Source organism: Nicotiana tomentosiformis, chromosome 10 (assembly GCF_000390325.3).
Source record: "Nicotiana tomentosiformis chromosome 10, ASM39032v3, whole genome shotgun sequence".
Classification (NCBI taxonomy): domain Eukaryota; kingdom Viridiplantae; phylum Streptophyta; class Magnoliopsida; order Solanales; family Solanaceae; genus Nicotiana; species Nicotiana tomentosiformis.
Window position 1 is genome coordinate 5,060,574 of NC_090821.1, and position 23,604 is coordinate 5,084,177.

Sequence of the window (23,604 nt, forward strand, 5' to 3'; positions counted from 1 at the left end):
CTAAAATAACTATTTCCACCCATACTCATACTGATAGAACTTCACATGTCCAAAATATAATATTACTACTCATTTAACACATTCATACCTAAGCCGAATATACGGAGGTTACGGGAGAGTTTCTCACTCTAACCTATTTCAATAATTCCCAAAAGAAATTTTAAGTCATAAAACTGTTAAGTTATAGTGTTTGGGGCCTCAAATTTTATGGTGAGAAAATAAAACATTCGGCTTTGTTTGGTTGGGCCTTGAGCCGCCCATGCTAGTTGTGGTGGTTTATACCCTTTTATGAGCCACGCAAGCAAATCATTTGCTAATAAAATTGTATTACTAATATTATTGGCACTTCATTTTATCGTTATTGAATCTTAGAAGTGCGTACCGTGCACACTAGGCAAATTCCTATTCAGATTTCAGAGTCCAAAGGACGTTCATAAATATCCTATTAAAATAACCATATTTATCACATAATATTGAAATATAAAACAAAAGTATCTCCTGAAAGGATGAGGGTGCAAATCATTTTTCGAAAATTTCGAATCAAATGCCAAATCTCGCATCAAAGCCAGCCAAAGCATACGATAAAAACTTATTGGTATCAAATATTTATATCAGTTTAATAAATAAGTAACTTAATCATAAAAATTAGTATGATCTGAAGCGTTACATATTATAACAATTTATTGGTAATCTTTGAAATATCTATTCCTGAAATAATATTAAGGTGTATGATTATGTCATTTAAAAACTAGGCATTAGAAAAAATATTTATTTATTTACTTAATTATATGTTCATTTGAGTCTTATTCTTTTTCATTGATTATTAACACATAAAAATGATAATGGAACCTAACACCTCTACCTGTATGAGACCTAATTTTAGGGGGTGCACTACTTGTATTCAGCCAACACCTATTTCTCCGTCTCGCCTTATCTATTGCTTCTTTCTTGTAATTCTCATCCTTTGCCCTCGTGCTCTATTTCTCTCTCTCTATATCTATTTGCAGCATCCCTAAACCTACACCTAAGCGCCGGATCTATCACTAACAAGCGTTCGCTGTTTCAGGTTCATTCTTCTCTCTATCTATCGTCTTTCTACGCAATTAATTTTGGGCTTATTTTTACTTCTTAGTGAATGACCTTGTACTATATCTTCTCTGCTAAAGTTCTTTACCATCATTTTCAATTTCATTTGGCAGTTACGTCTTTGTGTGTTTCTAGTTTTTTTTTTGGTTATTTACCAGTACTGGAATGAAATGGGCGAGAAAAAGTGGAATTTATATAGAGGATTCATAGTTGGGGGATTAAAGCTTAGTTGGTTGATTGATTTAGGTTTCATTGGTTATTGTAGCTGGAGAGGTTCTTAATTCAGATTTTTTTCGTTCATGTTGGGACATAAATATTGACTTGAATACTTAGCACTTGGAAGTAGATCTTTATTCGGAATTATTGTTCATTTTTTACGACAAGAAGTGAACACCCTCCACTTCCAACCAGGAGGTTGTGAGTTGGAGTACCCCAAGAGCAAGGTGGAGTTCTTGGAGGGAAGGAGCCGAGGGTCTATCGGAAACAGCCTCTCTACCTCAGGGTAGGGGTAAGGTCTATGTACACACTACACTCCTCAGACCCCACTAGTGGGATTATACTGGGTTGTTGTTGTTGTTGTTTTACGACAGTGGTGTCCGGGCCAGCTCATACGGAGGTACCGAGTAATTCTGTCTACCAAGGCTTAGGAAGATGGGAGGAAATCACCTAGTATCATTTTTGTTTCGGCTAGGATTTGAACCTGAGACCTCACGGTTCTCTTCCCACTTCATTGATCAGTAAGCTACACCCTTGGATGCAGCAAACTTTCCCCCCACATTTTCTTCATCCATTCCTAATAGTTCTACAGTTTTGTGGGTTTCTAATGATTTGTCTTACATAGTGGTTTCCTGTCCAAAATTTTTTGGAGCAAGAAGAAGTGAACTTCGTTGTTACTTTTGAATAGGTAGAAAGTACTAATGGTTAATTGAGAAGCTGAGAGAATTTTGTGTTCTAATGCGTGGATCATTGCTCTCTGACTGTGAAGCATCGGTGGGTGGATATGAGCTGTTTTACGATTCTGCTTATGGATTCCAATTAATTTTTTGGTGAATGAATTGAAGATATCTGAATATATTGAAGGTCTTTATCTCTTCCTCCAACAACAACAACATACCCGGTCTTATCCCACTCTTTATCTCTTCCCCCCCAACAAAAAAAGATAAAATAATAAAAGAGGACTTTTGAAGCTAAAGGTGAAGGCTGAAGTTGAATCTGAAATCCTGTTTAACATCTCCGGCCTGGCATACGCACAAGGCAAAGAACTTTTTTTTTCTGTTGCTCTTCATTTTCCGAGGAAGGAGCGTTGAATGAAATTGCAGAGTATATTTAATTCTTTAGACCAATGGGTTATGGTGTTGATCCCAACTTGTTTAGGATTGAGGCGTAGTTGTTATTGGCCAGTGGGTTATGGTGATCATATACCTTGTGGGTGCGATTCATGTGAAGATATTGATAGACTAGAGTAAGGAGGAATTGTGATACGAATATTGAAGATGATAGGATTGGGAAAGGATGTAAATGGGGATGCATTGGGAAGTTATCGGTTAGCTGCATGATGAAAATGCTTACTACTTGTAGCTGGGAACATGACTTGAATCTGTACCATGAAGCTTCCTCCTGAATTCAGAAAAGTCCCTTTTTAAGTTAAAGTATATGTATTTACTCAGTAATATTGAACATTTTCCTGCGGTCCAACAAAGTCATATTTTGCTTAAGAGTTTTGTATTCGTTTTATTTTATTATTGTTTCAATAAACTTGAAATGCAGAACTTTGTAGTTTGTGTGTTATTTTTTCAGGTACGTCTAAATTTTTAACTTCTATATTTGGGAAGCAAATTATTTACTGCCAGTCACACTCTGATAATTGACCATTAGAAATTGAATGGGACTATCAGATTGAAGATAGAGAGAGTGACTTTTTTCTTCGGCAAGAAAAGGAAAAAAGTAGTGAGATATATATAATTATCCGAAATAGAAAGGGTCATGTGCTGACCCGGTATCTTCAACTTTTCAAAACAGAAACAAACAAAAAGAAATAGAAAGGGAACTCTGCAAACCGATATATGATTGATGTAATGGATCCATTCTATATCTCATTTAAAAAGAATAAAGAAGAATAAGAGCAATGGGTTCAGTCAGATAGCCTTTCAAGTTAAGAGAAGATATAGTTGCCTTTCAAGTTAAGAGAAGATATAGTTGCGGAGAGCTTTGTTATTAAAGAATGTACGCAGTGGTAGCAGCAGATATCCAAGGGTAGGAATCTGGTGCCTTACACTATCTCCATTCTGTATGCGCTTGTGCTGATGTTAAGTCAAGGTGTTGTCTGATGTCTCTTTGAAGTGAGAGGGCTAGGGTGTATGGAAAGTTTTATAAAACTGTGGCAACCTTTGTATAGCATCATTAGAAGAAAAGTACGTGGGTGAGAATGGTGCTGTTGCGGATAGTTGATTTATGAGCTGTTATATGTTAAGATGTGGATAGAGTTACCTGGTACCTGTTGCTGGTGGGAGGTGGCAGGTATCCGTGGAATTAGTCGAGGTGCGCGCAAGCTGGCCCGGACACCACGGTTATTAAAAAAAAAATGGGGATCCACAAACTTCTGTGATGCCTCTATGGTAAATCGTGCTGAATTTCTTGATGCTTGCTTTTAGTAGTGGTTTCATTTCCTTTCTATCAGTAGCTCTCCATGAATGGTATCAGCTTAACTCGGGCTGATATCCTTTGAATTTAATGATACCTGGTGAGCAAGGCAAACACTATCAGGTGCTAATCTCCAAAAATAAAGGGCATAGACTAGCAGATCAAAACTTGTAACCCGTTTCAATTTATGTGTTTTGCTTTCCCTTTTAATATGTTTAAAAGAGTTTCACCTTTCTATATTTAACGTTTTTAATTTCAGCATTCCCATTTTACCCTCAATGATGCTCCCTTATAGGAAAGGCACGGGAAGTTTAAGGCCATATTCAAGGGTATTTTTGGCATGTTATACACACCTTTAGTTTAAGACCACAAGATTCAAAAGTCTTTACATTCTTAAACTTGTACCCAGTCAAACTAAGACACATAAAATGAAACGGAGAGAGTAGTAGCATTATCACATGGGATTAGGGTTAATGGAAAATAAAGGAATTTCAGGAGCTATTCATTGAGACTGGGTTTTGGCTGGACACCGAAGTTTTTAGTAATTATTACCAATCTGAAGGGCCCATATGTGGCAAATATGCTTCTGTTTTAATTCTTGTGACCATGTTGTTGTTTGTGTATTGCAGCTGGACCAGAAGGAAAATGGCATTTGATTTATAAAAGAAAAGGAAGGATAATGGTATTTTATTGAGAAAATAAAAAGTTTAGTTTCACAACTCTAATTTCCATGACATATTATTGATCTTAACTTGTTTATACTCCAAAAATACTTGCTGTTTCTGGTAAAAGGTTTTGCTTCTATCAACACTCATTTGAGCTTTCTGTCAGCTAAGGAAACCATCTCCATATGTCTTTGAGTTGGGAATCAATTGTCAGCTGTTGTATGACAAGTAGTAGTTAATGATTGTGTGGTGGTGCTGGCATGTGTTTGTCACAAGAGATATGCTCTATATTTAGGAGGATGTAGCTGGAGATGATGTTTCCTGAATCAACAAGCTTTTGATGCTTGTATATTGAATAATATCTCTGTAGTGGTGTTGGAATTTGGTATTTAAAATGAAAGAAAGGAGTACAGTTAAGGTTTATTTGGACTGATGTGGTCTTGGATGTGTGGTTGTGGTGGACAGGGAGGAGGCAGCAGCTGGGTGGTGGAGTGGTGATATTTTAGCTGGTCGTTAATTGGTGGTTCTGTTTGTGTTGGTTTTGAATATGAGATCTGGCAGCAGAAGCCGAAGCAGGAGCCGAAGCAGGAGCCCAGTGGATCGCAAAATCCGTACACAACGGTTCTCCCACCGTGATGCACCATATAGACGGGAGTCACGTCGGGGTTTCAGGTTCTCTGGTTTTAATCATTTGTATGTTTAGCTATTCTCATTCTAGCACCTGTTGGTGGGAGCAAAGAGATCTGGGTCTGTTCGACTTGGATGGAGGCTAATTATTATATGGGTGTTTTGATATGCATGTTTGGAGTGTTGAACTGAATTTACACTTATGCTCAAGATATTTCCCTGTGCGTGTGTAATGCTGTTCTGTAATTGTTAGACTAATAATTAGACTACGCTTTGACGTGGCTGTTTGGAAACTGATTTGGCAGTCCAATGTTAGACTTCCATAAGACCCAAATGCTCAAGTGTGAAATTGGGATGATCAGTATCCCTACTGATTAGTGCCTTTTATGTTAAATACCTGGACTTATTAAGCTCAAATCTTTTATACCTTGAACTGTTACATTTTCTGATCAGTTGAAATGGATTTTGTTCAATAATGAGGTTTCTCATTTAAAAAAAAATTGTTTGTTCTTTGTTAAAGCACTATTTTGCTTTGTTTTGCTAGTGAAGTTATGGATCTTATGCAGCCAGAGTCTAATAAAATCTAGCCTATCTATTTTGACCTCATACCTCACGTTTCATTTGCATACATTCCTCAATGAGTTCAGAAGGAATGTGGAAACAAAAAGAATTATTTTAATACACAGATTTCTTGGAGTATGCTATTTTACCTGCTCTTTGACTCTCTCTAACATCCGGAGTGTACAATTTTTGGCTCTTTGGTGGAAAGGTTTCTTCTTTTTCTCATGGTTTCTGTTATTACTTGTTTATGTTTTAAGCAGTGAGAGTGGTCTCTGCAAGAACTGCAAGCGCCCCGGCCATTTTGCTCGGGAGTGCCCTAATGTTGCCATATGTCACAACTGTGGTCTCCCAGGGTAAGTATTACAATATTCTGTGTTAATTAACTACTTGTTTCCCGTCCAACCGGAAAGCATAAGCATTACTATTGCATTTACTTACTCGGAGAAACAGTTGTGCAACAGATTAAAGTTGAATCACAGAAGTTGCTAATGGCGCTGCTATATTGTCATTCTTTATTGTTTGCATGTTCCATTTATTTGCATCACTTTCTTCCAGTATACAACGCACGGAACTTAATATTTGATATAGGTACTAAGGGGCAAGATACCCTGATATCCCTTAACTTAAGTGCAGCACACTGAATAGTTTTTAGCTTACAGGTAACTAAGGGGGATATCCTGAAACCTAGTACACAGAACCGAACATGCTTTGCTGAAAACTGAAGACACTCACATCGCAAGGAAGCAACATATTGAAATGAAATACTAATAATATGTAATTTTTAGTACTTAGCTTCTAAAAGTACCCAAACAATCAAACAATCAAATTTAGCAAGTATATTAGAACTGCCAGTATATAGTAGTTGCTTACACAGGATCACTAATATAAACGTTAAACAGTAAACAAATACAAGTTAGTTTACTTGGTAACTGGCAATGTCCAGACTCGAGCTTGAGTGTTGTCTTAAAGAGTGTTGTCTTAAAGGGAAGTGTATGTGCAACATGCTGCTAGTGTTTACAAGTTGCTTGATAAAATGACTTCCTTCTTTGGCTTTCCTAATACATGTATTACTTATTCTTTCATGTATCTTTTGTTGAGAAGGTGTAGTTGTTCTATTCTATCAGTGCTTTCACGCATGTTTGTGCCCGAAATTTAGGGTCAGTAATGTTGGTAGAACAAGTTATATTTATTACTTCTTTAATTTTGACTTTGCCTCCAAAACTTAAACAGGCATATTGCTTCCGAGTGTACCACAAAATCTCTTTGTTGGAATTGCCGAGAGCCAGGCCACATGGCTGGAGATTGTCCAAATGAAGGAATCTGCCACACTTGTGGAAAGGCAGGACACCGTGCTAGAGACTGCGCGGCTCCTCCACTGCCTCCTGGTGACCTGAAGCTGTGCAATAACTGCTTCAAGCAAGGCCATATTGCAGTCGACTGCACCAATGACAAGGCATGCAAAAATTGTAGGAAGACTGGTCACCTGGCACGTGATTGTCAAAATGATCCTGTGTGCAACCTATGTAATATATCCGGTCATATGGCGAGAGGTTGCCCCAAGGCCGGTGCTCTTGAAGAGAGGGGTGGTGGAGCTCGCCCTGTTGGTGGGGGAGGAGGATATAGGGACATTGTATGTCGAAACTGCCAGCAAGTGGGCCACATGAGTCGAGATTGCATGCCATTGATGATCTGTCACAACTGTGGGGGAAGAGGACACCTAGCTTATGAGTGCCCCTCTGGAAGGTTTATGGACCACCCCTCGGGAAGGTTTATGGACCGCCCTTCGGGAAGGTTTATGGACCACCCCTCTGGAAGGTTTATGGACCGTTTTCCTAGGAGGTACTGACGGATAAAAGACATGCCATATCAATAGGGGGACTATTGATGATATCTTCTTCTTCTTTCCTCTTTGAATTGGGATTGACATTTACTTTAGAATATCGGAATTTTGGAACTAGTTATTTTGATTTGCGTCTTTATATCTTTTGACTGGATATGATGAAACTATTATTTAGAACATGGATTGATGTAAACTATAGCGAGGCACATTTTTATTTGGTGATTCTGCTAGCTAATGGAAAGATGAGGGCATTGGTTTTTCTTGGTATTTGTGCTGTTAATTTTTATGTCAGACAGCCCTGGGTTTAGGCTCTTGCTTGTTATTTTTGGTTAGGATATCATTAACTCTTGAGTGATTTGCTGGTCTGACCTTGTTGGAGGTTATTGCTTATTCACCTAGGAGTGCACTGTTGAGTCAATGCTAGAATCTGTTTGAGGTAATTTCTCAAAAATAGCTGCTTCTTGTTGCTAATATAAGCATTACAAATATGATAGCTGGGGACACGAATTGGTGCGATTTACCGTAGTATCTTCTAACTGTCAATACTCTGTTTCGAGTGGTCATTCCTAGGGCACGAACTTCTGCTATGAGTTTTGGGACTAAGATTAAATACCCAACAAAAAATTAACAGTTTCTGTTTATTTGCCACTCTTTGCTCTCAGTAAGTTAACTTACCAGCAACCAGGACTAGAGTAAAATACAAGGGAAATGGAATTTTCTTCTTCCTCTTCTATCAGTCTATGGGAGATTATCTTGCTAGTGTTTCAGGCGAAGGCGGTTATGTTGCTGTTGACAGTTATTTCCTTTTTTGTTTTCGGAGAAACGAATTGGTTAAGCAAGCTAAGAAGAAATAGTATTATTTTTCGCATAAGTTTAGGTGTTTGTACTACAAGTATGAGCTGTAACTGGATGTAACATGGGAATTAACGTCAACCCATCTCCAGAAATTTAACGGCGGATCTAGAATTTAGACACATGAATTCTTAGTTGAGAGAGTTCAATAATGTATATTTCTACCTACACTTATTTTTTCTCTCATGTAACTACAACATTTCCATCGAACTCGCGAACCCTTAATTGGATCAGCCACTGCTGAAACAGAACCATGACCATTAATTACAGGAGACGCCAACAAACATAGAGATGTTACCAAGCCACACAACGTAGGGTGGCCTCAATCAGCAGTGAAGTCAGAAATTTCGTAAAAATTGTGCGGGGTGCCTTATTTGGTCGCCCCCATTAAGCCATACCCACTTTTAAAATTTTTTTAACTAGTACCCAAAGTTAAACAACTTCAGGCATTTTTATCCTCCTCCTCCTCCTCCTCCTTCTTCTTCTTCTTCTTTTCTTCGGGTGACAGTGATTTTATATGGTATTTGTGAACATATTTAAATGTAGTTTATGATGTTTTACAGTAGTGAGCTGTTGTAGCGCTTTATTTTTTACCATTGCTTAGGGTTTCTTCTTCTTCTTTTTCTTAATTGCAAAATGAGTTCGTTAGATTTATTATTGTTTTGACAAATTGATGATTGAAGTTTGTTCTTGATGATATTTGGAAGTTATGTTTCAAATTTGAGCTCATTTAGAGTAGATTTAGGTGTTAAATTATATATTGGATTGTTAAAATTCGAAAAATAAATTTTTATTTCTAGGCAATTTGTACTTCAGGTCTATTTGGCCTTAAGTACATGAAAACGTTTGTTGCACTTCAGTCCTATTTGGCCTTAAGTGCATCTGAACTGCAATTTTTTCACTTCACACTTATTTGGCCTTAAGTGCATGAAACCATTGGTTGCACTTCAGACCTATTTGGCCTTAAGTGCATCTGAAGTGTAATTTTTTCAGTTCAGACCTATCTGACCGTAAGTGCATCTGAAGTGCAATTTTTTCACTTCAGACCTCTCCGACCTTAAGTGCATGAAAATATTTATTACTTCAGACTTATTTGGCCTTAAGTGCATCTTAAGTGCAATTTTTACACTTTAGACTTAATTGGCCTTAAGTGCATTGCACTTCAGACTAATTTTTTTTAACTTCAGACCCGATAAGTCTGAAGTTGATCGTAAAGTGGGTAGGCTTGCAAACTTTTTTGCAAAGTGGGTGATAGAAACTTAGGGTCCACCAAACTGTATAGAGAATCGGGTTCTCTATCAGTTCCCACAGAACACACACAAAGAGATAAGTAAATGACACATTGGAGTTTTACGTAGAAAACTCCCAACTCACGGGGATTAAAAACCATGACCTATGCTCGTAGGATTTCAACTTCAATAACCGAGCAAGTTCAGATTACAACCTACTGTAACCTAGGAATTAAACCCTTAACCCCTCACTCACTTGTAATAACTCTATTACAAGCCTCTTTGTAATAACTCTATTACAAAGCTCACAACTCGACTAGCTCTAGTCAGGACACAAACACGAGGTTTATGATTTTACAAAAGGTTTCCCACACAATGCGTCTAGCTAAGCTAAGTAGGAATTACAAGCAAATCACTTTAACAAAGGTACAACATAACTAGGGCCATGTAATAACTCAATGTAGGAAAATGGTCCTTCGTTATGATGTTTCTCTGTTCTTGAAGCCCTGAATGTCACTTGCAATTTGGAAACACACTTGAGAGAAAGCTTGATCAATTCTTGAATGTGCAAGTGTGTTGTTTTCCCTTTGCTTCATGTTAATATTACACAAGTGATATCACTTGGATGATGAAAGTAATATCCGATACAAGTCATGTCCTAGGAGGTGGCTACTGCACTGGTCACACTGTTGCGAGTGTGTGCAGAGGAATAGTTACAGCAACTTTACAGCTGTGAACAGTTGATTGGTACAGTCAGCAAGGGAACTGATGTCCATTTGTTCCTCCTGTCATCTCTTTGACTCTGATTGTTGGAACTTGTGTCTGATTTGATACTTGTTGTTCTTGAGCACTTTGAGGATGTGTAACAGGTTCCCCATCTGGTTCTCATCATTAAGTTTGTTAGATCATCAAAACATAACAATGCACATAACTTATCAATTTCTCCCTTTTTGATGATGACAAACTTGTAATAGAAGTTCCCCCCAAGAGCCAAAGAACCGATGTACCACAATATGTCATGTATTCCCCCTGAACTTGTTCCCCCTTGTCTAGCATGGTTAACTCATGCCACATGTGTGCGCACAAACATGGATAAAAACAGAGCATAAGAGTATAGCATGCATAGTACCATTTGTTACACAGTCATTCACAAAATAAAATAACTTAAAAAGTACCAACCACTGAACACAGTAAAATAAAAGGACCAAAACAGATGGCAGACAACTTGAACTGGACACTGGGAAGGGAACGATTTTAAGGAGCACTGGACGAGGGAGGCAGCGATGAAGAGGCAAGGGCTCTAACAAGGATATCCATTCGAGCATTTGCTGATACTTACTCATTAAGAAACCTCTCCTTCAGGTCCTCGACCTGTTTCCTGAGATCAACATTTTCCTTGTTCAGATGGGTAATCTCTGCGCCTTGTGAACTGCTGGAACTAGGTGACTCCTGGGCCTGATTAAGCTGTCCCTCAAGAATGACATTCCATGCCATCAACTTCCTTATCTCTTCATTGGCAATGTTCTGAGCTTCAATCAGTTGAGAGATAGTGAAATTGATGCCAACCCCTCCTTTCTTATCGATACACTCACACTCTTCTAAGTTAGTCTTGGAGAAGGTCTGCTTGCGAGTACCACTGTAGCCTTTCCAAAAGGCACTTTGAAGAACTCAAATACCTTAGTGAGTAAGAACCCGCAAGGCAGCCCATGATTACTATCCTTAAAATCTGTCATTTTCTTCATGTGCTCAATCATGATACCCGACAGATTGATAGTGGAGTAGGTATCCAGTGCTTCTATGAGGAACAAGTCTGCTCGTGACGTAATAGAATGCCTTTCTGCGCGTGGGAGCAAAATCTTGTTCACCATCTCGAACAACAATTGGTACACTAGAAGGAGGGCCTTCTTGTGTACCCGTCCCCCCATGCTGTACTGAATCACCTTCAAAATGGCATTTCTAAAGTTTGAAGAGCAAGTCCCCTCAATGGATGATATGACGCCAGTAGGCACTCCCAAAATTGTTTCCAGCACAACCTCATCCATCACAAAATCAACACCATGCACCTTCAGGCATATGTTGTCATCTTTTACAGTGAACATATCAGTATAGAAACTGCGCACCTCCGCATCATACACCTTAGGGCTCTCAGTAGTGAACAAATGTGTCCACTGTTGAAATTCACAAATATCAACCAGTTGACACATCCCTGTCATGTCAAGAATATCAGGGGCAATTGTTTTGCCCCACAGCACCTTCTGGTGTCTCAGGTTTACTCCTCCTTCATCCTTGGCCACACCCACCCTGGTTTTCTTGGAGGAACCAGGTTTCTCATTGACACCTGCCTTCCTTTTCATAGATTTTATCACACTCTTCCCTTTCTCTACAGATTTCTCAGACAATTTCTCAGGCACCTTGTCACCAGACTTTTCAGACACTTTCTCACCAGACTCTTCAGCTACCTTCTCCCCAAACTTTTCTACTTCAACATTGCTAGCCTCCATCATGCTCACAGATGATTCTCTCCTAGGTTTTGGAACTGTAGGTTTCTTCGAGGACTTACGAGTTAAGGAACCGGGTTCCTCAGTCACCTCGTCATCAATATCAATAATAAGTGCCGTAGGCACTTCCTCTTCATTCACCAGCTTTCCCCCTTTCACTAACCTCCTCATTTTATTCTCTTCTCTGCTTTTCTTTAGCAGACTCAAGAGCCTCCCTCTTTTACAACCTAGTAGTGGGTCTTTTAAGAGTAGGTGCACTGGGAACTCCTTTCTTACTTCGAGCAGCAATGAAGCTTGCTACATGCATATCATCATAGTCTTCCTTACTATTTTCCTCTTCAGATAGAGATCTCATCTCAAGAATGACAAAGTTTAGTGGCTCAGCATCAAAGTGAGGGGAGGGAGCAGGATCAGTACTGACATGGGGCTCTTTTGTAGAGCAGGGAGTTTCATCCCAAGTAGGAGCAGAGGGCTCCTCTTGAGAAGAGGGCTCCTCTTGAGCAGAGGGAACATGTCCCTCATGAGTTTCCCCAGTAGTACTATCAGGTGCTATATTTTCAAAGGGCACCAGTTCCCTACTCTCTTCCGGATAGCCTTCACCTTCCCCCTGACACCCAACAGTATCATTAACCTCCTCACAACCGCCGACCACGACTCCCTCAGCGGCTATTAACAATATATCTTCTATGGATTTTTGTTCATTTAACCCTAAGGTAGACTCAAGAGAGATATTACATGTAGGGTTGGCAACATTCAAATCAAGGCTTGGTGCTGATTCTTTACAATCACGAACCACACTCTGTTGGGCCTCAGAGCTCTCTTCTACTTGCAGACTGGAGACTTCTTGAGTTTCTTCTCCCTCTACTGTGTCACATTTAGCCATTATTTCTGACAAGGCAGAAGGAGAGGTTACAACCACAAACCTCTTTGGGTTCGGAGGTTTGCGACTCCGATGAGAACCTGAACTCGATTAGGCTGGAGAAAAAGTAGAGGGTGGTTGAGAATCTTGTATGGGGTTTGGACTTGGTGGCATGTGGGACTTAGACTTTGTCGCCTATGCTTCGTGAGATGAAGACACAGTGGGGATGACACCTGGAATATTTGAGGCTTCTAGATTCTCAGACATGGTAGGGATTTGTAGTAAGAACATAAAGAAAGGAAGTATTTGGTTGTTGAGAGAAAAAGGGAGATTTTGGATTTTGATGTGAACAATGGTTATAGAGACATCGTTTGGGTTTATTTAAACAGGGTGAGGAACCGGTTGGAAATGGGTATTAATTTTCTGGGTAGACGGGTCGATTAGTAATGGGTACGACGTTTGGATTCTAAAGAAGGGTAAAAAGAGAAACTCAAATTTTAATGACGTGGCACTTTCTCAGCTGTTAAAGAGTTGTGTATGAGAGTACAAAAAAACTACTAACCTGTGTCAAGGGAACCAGGTTCCCTGACAAGTTTTGTAAATGTGAGCCTCATCCTTTTACCAACACGCAGTGCCACTAGCTTCTTGGTTGCTCTGTAATTGCCATGTGTGTGTACCTATAACGGTATAGAAATGAGTTAGAACTTGCCAGAAAATACTTTTTAGCTGTTTTACCTGTTCATTTATTTCATAGCCAATCATTGAGGGACAAGGTGATCAACTTGACTTTATCAACCCAAGTCCCAGTTGATTCTTTTCGAATTGCTCTCTACTCAGTGCTTTGGTGAAGATATCTACAATTTGGTCTTATGTGCTGCAAAACTTCATGCAGATAAGACCCTTTTCAATATTGTCTCTGAGAAAATGATGTCGTACATTAATGTGCTTCGTTCTCTTGTGCTGGACTGGATTATTTGCCATGTTGAGAGCACTAGTGTTATCACATAGTAATGACACGCAATACTGCTGCTTGATCCACAACAATTAAGCACAGCAAGAAGCAACTGCCACATATTCAGCTTCTACAGTTGAAAGAGCCATTGAGTGTTGTTTCCTCGTACCCCATAAAATTAGACATGGTCCTAGAAAATGTGCCATGCCAGAGGTATTTTTTCTATCCACCAGATAACCAGCATAATCAGCGTCAGCATATCCAATCAAGTCAAAATTGTCTCCTGAAGGGTAATAGAGAACCAGGTCCTGTGTTCCTTTGAGATATCTTAGAATTCTCTTGACAGCCTTCAGATGAGATTCCTTTGGATTGAAACCTACCACATAATCCTATGCTGAATACGATATTTGTTCTACTTGCTGTGAGATACATGAGTGACCCAATGATACCTCTGTACATGGTCTCATTCACAGGAGAACCCGGTTCATCCATGTCAAGACGAGTGGCGGTAGCAATAGGAGTATCAATGATTTTTGAACTTTCCATCTCAAATCTCTTTAGAAGCTCTTTGATATACTTCTGCTGACTTATCATTGTCCCTTTAGGAGTTTGCTTAACTTGCAGACTCAAGAAGAAATTCAATTCCCCCATCATACTCATTTCAAACTCGCTGCCCATGAGCTTTGCAAATTCTTTACACATAGAGTCATTTGTTGCACCAAAGATGATGTCGTCAACATATAATTGCACAATGAGCAGGTTCCTCCCCCGTTTCTTCATAAATAGGGTATTGTCGATTTTTCCTCTTGTAAATCCATTTTCTAGGAGGAATTTGGATAGCCTTTCATACCAAGCACGAGGAGCCTGCTTCAGCCCATACAAAGCTTTGTCAAGTTTGAATATATGCTCAGGATACTCATGACATTCGAAGCCAGGTGGTTGCTTGAAAAAGACTTCTTCTTTTAAATATCCATTCAGAAATGCATTTTTGACATCCATTTGGAACAATTTGAATTCCATATGAGATGCAAAGGCAATGAGGATTCTGATGGCTTCCATTCGAGCAACTGGAGAAAAATTTTCATCATAGTCAATCCCTTCTTCTTGATTGTAGCCTTGAACTAGTAGCCTTGCCTTGTTCCTTGTTGTGTTTCCAAACTCATCAAGTTTGTTTCTGAATACCCACCTAGTTCCTATAACAGTTCTGTTAGCAGGTTGAGGAACCAGGTGCCATACGTTGTTCCTCTCAAATTGATGGAGTTCATCTTTCATAGTAGTAATCCAGTCAGCATCTTTCAATGCTTCCTTGATATTTTTAGGCTCAATTTGAGAAAGAAAGGCCGAGAAGGCAAGTGTGTTTCTTGACTTTGATCTAGTTTGAATCCCTGAGTCGAGAGGAGTGATCATATTTTGAAGAGGGTGTGAACTTTTGTGCTTCCAGTTAGATACCTGAATCTCATTGTGAGAGGATCCAGGTTCTTCTGAATGTGATCCATTGTTAACATGAGTCCCGCTTCTCAGCTCAGCATCTAGGGTTCCTTGCACATCATCAACAACTCTATTCTCAGCTTCAGTTATTGTGATTGAGGGACCAGGTTCCTCTGTATCAGTTTGAGATACAGCTGCACCATCTTCATTTGATTCCTTGACGTGACACATCATGTCGGCATTTCCATTTGCCATATCAATGACTTCACCAGGAACCATTGACTGCTCTCCGTCTTGATCGATCTTATCATGTGAATCTTTCCCACATAAGTGGTGTGATTCATTAAAGATTACATGTATGCTTTCCTCAACACATTGAGTTCTTTTGTTGTAGACTTTGTGGGCTTTGCTTTGTGATGAATAGCCCAGAAAGATTCTTTCATCATTTTTGGCATCAAATTTTCCAAGTGCTTCTTTGCCATTGTTGAGAACAAAGCATTTGCATCCAAATGTTCTTAAATGTGTTAGCTTGGGTTTCCTCCCTTTCAACAGTTCATATGGGGTTTTGTTCAGGATGGACCTGATCATGCACCTGTTCACCAAGTAGCATGCAGTGTTAACTGCTTATGCCCAGAAGCTTTTTGCAATGCCACTGTCAATCAACATTGTCCTTGCCATGTCTTCAAGAGTCCTATTTTCCCTCTCCACAACACTATTTTGTTGAGGTGTTCTTGGAGCTGAAAAATTATGATTTATGCCATTTTCAGCAAAGAATTTATCGAATTTTGCATTGTCAAACTTTGTGACATGATCAGATCTTATACACACAACATTATGGCTCATCTTCACTTGGATCTTCTTTACAAAAGCAGCAAACACGAAAAAAGTTTCATCCTTGGTTCTGAGGAACAAGGTCCAGCTAAATCTAGAATAGTCGTCTACTATAACAAATATGTACTTCTTTCCTCCTCTACTTGGCACCCTCATAGGTCCACAAAGAGCCATATGGAGAAGATCAAGAGTCCTTGAGGTGTTGACTTCCTTTTTGGGCTTGAAGGAGGACCTGGATTGCTTTCCTTTTACTCATGCATCACACACCTTGTGATTTTTGAAGCTTGACTTAGGCAGGCCACGAACCAGGTCCTTCTTGACCAATTTGTTCAGCAAAGTAAAACTTGCATAACCCAATATTCTGTGCCATAATTCAGCATCATCATCAACAACACTTAGACATGTGAGATCCCCATTTTGCAAGGACTCAAAATCAGCAACATAAATATTTTTGTATCTTTTTGCCACCAGGACCACTTCACGAGTCACACGATTTGTGATTGTGTAGACTTTTGACACAAATTCCACTTTGTTTACTTTTTCGCAGATTTGGGAAACACTCAGTAGGCTATATTTCAAGTCATTCACATAGTACACATTTTCAATTGAGTGAGTGAGTGACTTCCCAATTCTTCCTACTCCCAGAATGTATCCCTTTTTGCCATTGCCAAAGGACACACTCCCTCCTTGCAAGGCTTTGAGTGAAAGGAAATCATCGATGCTTCCAGTCACGTGCTTAGAACAACTACTATCCATATACCATTTTTGGCTACTTCCTTTTACTGCTCCCTGCACAAGAGAATCAAGGATTAAACTTAGGAACCCAAACAAATTTAGATCCCTTGTAGTGAGGAAAAGGGAATTAAACTTCTTTTTGTCCAGGCATGCAATGTACGTTTTTTAATGGAGGAACCAGGTTCCTTAACAGCAGTTACCTTTTCAATAGAAACCTTATTTTTCTGTTGGGACTGAATTCTAGCCTTATAACTTTCTTTAAAGTGAGCAGTGTTGCCACAGTGAGTGCAAAGTCAGTTATCAGGGATGGTAACATACTTGCTATGTGAATTGTAGAGAGTCTTTTCCTTTTGGAACCCGACTCCCTGCCTGTTCCCACCACTGCTTGTATATATGGCAGCAATTGTATCAGAGGACCAGGTCCACTTTAGAGATTTTTCTAGGTCATTTTTAACTCTGCCTAGGTCTTCTTGAAGCTGTCTGTTTCTTTCAAGTTCAGCACACAGACTAGATTTCACAGATTTGAGTTTATTTTCAAGCTTAATGTGTGTCTCACTTGCAACTTTATTTCCCTTTTGGACAGTCCCAGAACTGTTTTCCCTTTTTAATTTCTCTATTGTTTCTTTTAGGTCCATGACGACTACCAACAAGTCATATCTCTCATATTCTACGTCTTCAACCTTTTTAATCATAACACTCTTTTCTTTCATCAAATCCTTGATGGTTTCTTTTAGGCCAACCACTACGATTACCAAATCATCTCTCTCATTTTCTACCTCTCCTAGCTCTATAGTTAAAGCATTTTTATCATTTATAAGATTGTGATAAGCACCAATTAAAATATTTACCAAAGATATAAGCTTTTTCTGAGAGTAAGACTTCATATTTCTTTGAACGTCTAGAAAGTTTACCTCATCATCATCATTATTTTCATCATCGTTAGATTTTGCCATCAAGGCAAAGATAGAATCATAATCAGCTGTTTTACTTTCAACTACCATCACGGAGGTATCACCTTGTGCATCATCTTCTCCAGATTCGCTGGAAGAATCTCCCCATGCAGCAAGAGCTTGTTTCACAACATTATTAGCGATTTCTTTTCTCTTGAATCTTTTGTCAGGAACCGGGTTCTTCTTGGCTGCTTTGTCTGTGTTGTGATTGTACTGATCTTACTTAAGGAGAGGACAGTCCTTAATAAAGTGTCATGGCTTTCCACATTTATGACATAAGTCATACCCTCTTGGCTTGCTGGAGCTTCCCGTTTTTGCAATACCTCCATTCCTGCGAACCATTTTCTGAAATCACTTTGTCAGGTAAGCCATATTAGCATCCTCACCACTTGAGTCATTGTTGTCTGTCTTGAGGACGAGGTTATTCTTCCTTTTGGGCTCTTTTCTCTCATGATCCTTCTTCTTCTTTATTTCATAAGTTTTCATATTACCACTAAGTTAATCAATGGTCAGCTTTTGTAGATCCTTTGCCTCTATGATAGCATTTACTTTGCTTTCCCATGAACCAGGTAATACACTAAGTATTTTCCTGAAAAATTTGTTCCTTGGAATGATTTCTCCCAGATAATGAAGCTCATTGATGATGAAAGTGAAGCAAGTGTGCATGTCCTGAATGGACTCATCATCTTTCATCCTGAAGAGTTCATACTCAGTGGTTAGCATATCAATCTTCGACTGCTTGACTCGAGTTGTCCCTTCGTGTGATGTTTGGAGAGCTTCCCAGACCTCCTTGGCAGATTGACATGCAAAAATCCTGTTGTATTCGTCTAGTCTGATACCACAGATGAGGATCTTGTTTGCTCGAAAGTTCTTTTCTATAGCCTTGCAATCAACATCGTTGTACTCCTTCTTTGTCTTAGGAACTGTCATTGCCGGTTCACCAATGGTCTTCATAGGAACGAAAGGACCATCGCAGATAACATCCCAGAGCTCTGAATCTTCAGCCATGATGAAATCATCCATCCTTGTCTTCTACCATCCGTAGTATTGGCCATTGAATCTTGGTGGTCTGTAGGTAGATTGACATTTTTTAAAGTTTGGTGAAGCAGCCATTAGGATCCTTTCTAGGTGTTAGCCTCATAGAAAGAACCTGCTCTGATACCAATTGATAGAAACTTAGGGTCCACCAAACTGTATAGAAAATAAGGTTCTTTATCAGTTCCCACAGAACGCACACAAAGAGATAAGTAAATGACACAACAGAGTTTTACGTGGAAAACTCCCAGCTCATGGGATTAAAAATCACGACCTACACTCGTAGGATTTCAACTTCACTAACCGAGCAAGTTCAAATTACAACTTATTGTAACCTAGGAATTAAAACTTTAACCCTCCACTCACTTGTAATAACTCTATTACAAGCCTCTTTGTAATAACTCTATTACAAAGCTCACAACTCGACTAGCTCTAGTCAAGACACAAACACGAGGTTTATGATTTTACAAAAGGTTTCCCACACAATGATTCTAGCTAAGCTAAGTAAGAATTACAAGTAAATCACTTTAACAAAGGTACAACATAACTAGGGACATGTAATAACTCAATGCAGGAAACTGGTCTTTCGTTATGATGTTTCTCTATTCTTGAAGCCTTGAATGTCACTTGCAAGTTGGCAACACTTGAGAGAAAGCTTGATCAATTCTTGAATGTGCAAGTGTGTTGTTTTCCCTTTGCTTCATGTTAATATTACACAAGTGGCATCACTTGGATGATGCAAGCAATATCCGGTACAAGGCATGTCCTAGGAGGTGGCTACTGCACTGGTCACACTGTTGCGTGTGTGCAGAGGAACAGTTGCAGCAACTTTATAGTTGTGAGCAGTTGACTGGTACAGTCAGCAAGGGAACTTATGTCCATCTGTTCTCCTGTCGTCTCTTTGACTCTGATTGTTGGAACTTGTGTCTGACTTGATACTTGTTGTTCTTGAGCACTTTGAACATGTGTAACAGGTTCCCCATCTGGTTTTCATCATTAAGTTTGTTAGATCATCAAAACATAACAGGACACATAACCTAGCAGTGGGTGTAGCTTCAATTGTGACCCCAAAAATTGAGTATAGATGCAAAAGTCCCTAAGAGTATTCAAACTTAAAAGAAGTAAAAACAATTACCCGACAAAGGGTGTTCAATTTATGTTATAATATTTCTAAAACCTAATATTTTACCTATATATACACAGTATAATTTTTCGACGAAAGACCACCCTTAGGACAATGTAGCTTCGCCCCTGGCCTCAATAGAGGACTGGACTGCTAATCAGAGCCTCACGTTTGGGCACTGGTGTTGCTTTGAGCAAGCCAACTTAATTGTACTCTAGTATATCGTGATTGTAATGTCGCTTTCAATTGTCAAATAACTCCAAGAAAACAAAGATTTTTTTTCCAGTTTTAATGACTTAAAAAGTCCATATGATAACATAGTGGAAATTCTTTTGCAAGGTGGAAATAATTCCATATATTTTAACCATTTGTACTACACCAAAAAGAAAAATTATGTCTACATGGCAAGTGGACATTGTTTAGAGCATGACAACCTCAAATGAGATATCTTCATTTTGGTGAAACAATTGCTGTCTTGACACAGTTATAAATTTGGAACTGCTTGAGAACTTTGTTTGTGGCAAGGAGAGACTTGAGGAGAAAGCTGAGATAAGGTATTTGTAGTAAGAGTACTCTTACTTTGAGGAAAAAGAAAAAAACAAGAAAATGGCCTCAGCATCTCTGCTAAAGTCATCTCCAGTTTTTGACAAATCTGAGTTCGTTAAGGGACAAACTCTTCGCCAACCTTCCGTCTCAGTTATCCGCTGCCACCCTACAACCGCCCCTTGTCTTACTGTCCGCGCCGCTTGTTCCTATGCTGATGAGCTCGTCAAGACCGCTGTAAGTTTCATTAGTCTATTAATAATGAGTTTAACTTTTGTGCACTGATAGCGTATAATTAATATAAATTGCCATGTTAATATGACCTACAATATCATGTAGCTGCCGATAAAGTAAATAGCCTGCTATAACCAGTTAAAACAGATACAATGATAGTGTAGAAATTCATTTCAGTGTCAGTGTATATAAGTTAAATCTATTAATAATTGGCCCGTTTAATGCTTCATTAATAAATTTAGCAGATCGAGCAAGAGGCAAATAAAAGACCAATGTGATAATGAAGTGTTTATGGTAACTGTGCAGAAAACAATTGCATCACCAGGGCGTGGAATATTGGCGATGGACGAGTCAAATGCCACTTGCGGAAAGCGTTTGGCTTCCATTGGGTTAGAGAACACTGAGGCTAACCGCCAAGCTTATAGAACTTTGCTTATAACAGCTCCAGGTCTTGGACAGTACGTCTCTGGTGCCATTCTCTTCGAGGAGACCCTCTACCAATCCACGACTGATGGCCGCAAAATGGTTGATGTCCTTGTTGAACAAAATATTGTTCCTGGTATCAAAGTTGACAAGGTATATTTAAAATGCAACACTTTTGGGAATTATATATTTATTGTAAGTTGTTGTCACTACAACGGAAAAGTAGTCGATGCAAAGGATACTTTGCACCTGATGATTTAAGATTCTGAATCCGCCTTTGGTTGGGGGCCAGACGAATAAAATGCCAGGGTGTTCAACTCTATTTTAGTTTGATTCTCAAACATATTTGGTTCAAAGTACCTCTGTTATCTAACTAAGGATCATCTTTTGACTTGATTGAAAACAGGGTTTAGTGCCGCTTGCTGGTTCAAATGATGAGTCATGGTGCCAAGGTCTAGACGGCCTTGCCTCTCGCACTGCTGCATACTACCAACAAGGAGCTCGCTTTGCCAAATGGTAAATTTTAGGAAATCCGACTTACTTCAATAAAAAAGGCAACCAGGTGCACTATAATGATATATACTTAATGTTTTTGGTATTTCAGGCGTACAGTCGTGAGCATTCCCAACGGACCATCTGCATTGGCAGTGAAGGAAGCAGCGTGGGGTTTGGCTCGCTATGCTGCCATTGCTCAGGACAGTGGTTTGGTCCCAATTGTGGAGCCGGAAATATTGTTGGATGGTGAACATGGCATTGACAGGACTTTTGAGGTTGCACAGCAGGTTTGGGCCGAGGTCTTTTTTTACCTCGCCGAGAACAATGTCATGTTTGAGGGTATTCTCCTCAAGCCGAGTATGGTCACTCCTGGTGCTGAATGCAAAGACAGGGCTACTCCCGAGCAAGTTGCTGATTATACTCTCAAGCTCCTCCACCGAAGAATTCCCCCTGCTGTCCCTGGAATCATGGCAAGTCTCCTCCTCATTTTTACCGTTTCACTAAATCTCAAATTCTATATGAGTTGCTAAAGACATAAAGATATATTGATTTTGCAGTTGTTAATACTTATAACAAGAAAAGAAAAGCTTGTCAACTAGCAGAAGACTTTCTGAATATAGGATACATGCATTGAGTTTAACTTATATATATATATACACTGAGGGTAGTAGAACTTTATACTTTGAGTGTAACTTAATATGTTATAGCAAGTTGTCTGCCTTGTTTTAAGGTAACTAGTTCCACTAATTATGACCAGTTACATGTAGTTATATTTTAAGTAGATGACTTGGTAGCAAAAAATATTTTACACAGTCGGTATATATAGAAGTTAAACTCGTAAAAGTTACCAAAAAGGCAAAAAGCATATAAAAACTACATTAAGAACCATTGAAACCTATGCTTTGGGATGTCTAATTGAGCCAGCTCTTCACAACTCTTAGCGACTATCACTAGAAAGTTGATGTCATGTGTATGGATACTTGTATGGACTTTTTGGCTTATGTTTTGAGTGTACAAATGTTCATTTCGGCCTTATAGACCCATATGTCACATGTATAAGTTTTTATATCATGTTGGGGAGCCTTGGCGTAACTGGGAAAGCAGGAGGTCACGCGTTTGAGCCGTGGAAACAGCCTCTTGCAGAAATGCAGGGTAAGGCCGCGCATATCGGGAGCTTAATGTACCGGGCTGCCCTTTTTTATCACTAGAAAGTTTCAACATACTGTTAGTGCATATTGTATAGGCTGTAAATATTTGAGGTGAGAAACAGCATACATTTTAAAACAAAGGTAGGAGATTACTCAACTCAATGTTGTTTGGGATTTGAACAGTTCTTATCTGGTGGACAATCAGAAGTTGAGGCTACATTGAACTTGAATGCCATGAACCAAGCTCCAAACCCGTGGCACGTATCTTTCTCATACGCGAGGGCTCTTCAAAACACTTGCTTGAAGACATGGGGCGGACTCCCTGAGAACGTGAAGGCTGCTCAGGACGCGTTGCTAGTCAGAGCTAAGGCCAACTCTCTTGCTCAACTTGGAAAGTACACTGGCGAGGGTGAATCAGACGAAGCTAAAAAAGGAATGTTTGTTAAGGGCTACGTTTACTAAGGGCATCAAAGTCTTGAACACGAACAAGTGAAAATAAGCTGGTTGATTATACACTATAGTGTAGCAGAGGAATGCAAAATGTAATCAGTATATAGCTATGGAGAAGAGTATTTTTGATATGATTGATTATTTGTACTATTTAACTACCTTACTATTTTCTTGCTGATTAAAATTACTAGTACTAAGTAGTATTTTATTAATGAATCAAACACTACTGGTGGAACAGTTTCCTACAATGTTTGAGCCCGAATCAGTTTTCTAGTTGTGCTAAGATAACCTTGGTTGGTTTAATTTCTGAACTAATAATACCTTTTTCATTGAATACAAAGCTTGAAGAAGAGTTCAATGAACAAGAGTCATATAACGGACAACTTATCATTTACTACAA

The 23,604-nt window shown here is 39.2% G+C and overlaps 4 protein-coding genes and 2 long non-coding RNA genes across 9 annotated transcripts; 2 read left to right on the plus strand and 4 right to left on the minus strand.

Annotated features, from left to right (window-relative positions):
• Positions 1–889: 889 nt before the first annotated feature.
• On the plus strand, positions 890–7,686 carry LOC104089016 (cellular nucleic acid-binding protein homolog). 4 transcript variants are annotated; one of them, XM_009593824.4, is made up of 5 exons: positions 890–1,066; positions 4,356–4,408; positions 4,857–5,063; positions 5,837–5,932; positions 6,810–7,686. In XM_009593824.4, exons 3-5 carry the CDS (start codon positions 4,939–4,941, stop codon positions 7,423–7,425), a joined length of 837 nt encoding a protein of 278 aa, XP_009592119.1. In that variant the 5' UTR covers positions 890–1,066; positions 4,356–4,408; positions 4,857–4,938; the 3' UTR covers positions 7,426–7,686. The 4 variants fall into 4 exon arrangements, with proteins under 4 accessions (XP_009592119.1, XP_009592118.1, XP_070043817.1 ...); XM_070187716.1 differs by having other exon boundaries at positions 892–1,066; positions 5,840–5,932; XM_009593823.4 differs by lacking the exon at positions 4,356–4,408.
• On the minus strand, positions 2,092–2,753 carry LOC138900611 (uncharacterized). The gene is made up of 2 exons (XR_011411729.1): positions 2,216–2,753; positions 2,092–2,168 (listed from the first exon to the last, which is right to left on the minus strand). It is a non-coding gene; the product is annotated as an uncharacterized lncRNA (long non-coding RNA).
• Positions 3,459–3,804, minus strand: LOC138900612 (uncharacterized). The gene is made up of 2 exons (XR_011411730.1): positions 3,684–3,804; positions 3,459–3,573 (listed from the first exon to the last, which is right to left on the minus strand). It is a non-coding gene; the product is annotated as an uncharacterized lncRNA (long non-coding RNA).
• An 8,634-nt stretch (positions 7,687–16,320) lies between the features above and the next one.
• LOC138899682 (uncharacterized) lies at positions 16,321–18,082 on the minus strand. Its single transcript, XM_070186363.1, has 4 exons — positions 18,040–18,082; positions 17,122–17,950; positions 17,004–17,055; positions 16,321–16,857 (listed from the first exon to the last, which is right to left on the minus strand). The coding sequence occupies exons 1-4, from the start codon at positions 18,080–18,082 to the stop codon at positions 16,321–16,323; spliced, it is 1,461 nt and encodes a 486-aa protein (XP_070042464.1).
• Positions 18,083–18,251: 169 nt separating this feature from the next.
• Positions 18,252–18,776, minus strand: LOC117274901 (uncharacterized). The gene has a single exon (XM_070186364.1). The coding sequence runs from the start codon at positions 18,774–18,776 to the stop codon at positions 18,252–18,254; it is 525 nt and encodes a 174-aa protein (XP_070042465.1).
• Positions 18,777–20,416: 1,640 nt separating this feature from the next.
• On the plus strand, positions 20,417–23,452 carry LOC104089017 (fructose-bisphosphate aldolase 1, chloroplastic). The gene is made up of 5 exons (XM_009593826.4): positions 20,417–20,691; positions 20,995–21,264; positions 21,518–21,627; positions 21,716–22,076; positions 22,938–23,452. The coding sequence occupies exons 1-5, from the start codon at positions 20,518–20,520 to the stop codon at positions 23,214–23,216; spliced, it is 1,194 nt and encodes a 397-aa protein (XP_009592121.1). The 5' UTR covers positions 20,417–20,517; the 3' UTR covers positions 23,217–23,452.
• Positions 23,453–23,604: the final 152 nt, after the last annotated feature.

Coding starts and splice junctions, on each gene's coding strand:
- LOC104089016 (XM_009593824.4), top strand. CDS start 4,939: ATGAGATCTGGCAGCAGAAGCCGAAGCAGGAGCCGAAGCAGGAGCCCA. Junction 5,064..5,836: donor GAGTCACGTCGGGGTTTCAG/GTTCTCTGGTTT, acceptor TTATGTTTTAAG/CAGTGAGAGTGGTCTCTGCA. Junction 5,933..6,809: donor CACAACTGTGGTCTCCCAGG/GTAAGTATTACA, acceptor AAACTTAAACAG/GCATATTGCTTCCGAGTGTA.
- LOC138899682 (XM_070186363.1), bottom strand. CDS start 18,082: ATGGAGGTATTGCAAAAACGGGAAGCTCCAGCAAGCCAAGAGG. Junction 17,951..18,039: donor AGCTCCAGCAAGCCAAGAGG/GTATGACTTATG, acceptor ATCACAACACAG/ACAAAGCAGCCAAGAAGAAC. Junction 17,056..17,121: donor CTCTACAATTCACATAGCAA/GTATGTTACCAT, acceptor CTTTAAAGAAAG/TTATAAGGCTAGAATTCAGT.
- LOC117274901 (XM_070186364.1), bottom strand. CDS start 18,776: ATGGATGATTTCATCATGGCTGAAGATTCAGAGCTCTGGGATGTTATC.
- LOC104089017 (XM_009593826.4), top strand. CDS start 20,518: ATGGCCTCAGCATCTCTGCTAAAGTCATCTCCAGTTTTTGACAAATCT. Junction 21,628..21,715: donor GGAGCTCGCTTTGCCAAATG/GTAAATTTTAGG, acceptor TTGGTATTTCAG/GCGTACAGTCGTGAGCATTC. Junction 22,077..22,937: donor CTGCTGTCCCTGGAATCATG/GCAAGTCTCCTC, acceptor GGATTTGAACAG/TTCTTATCTGGTGGACAATC.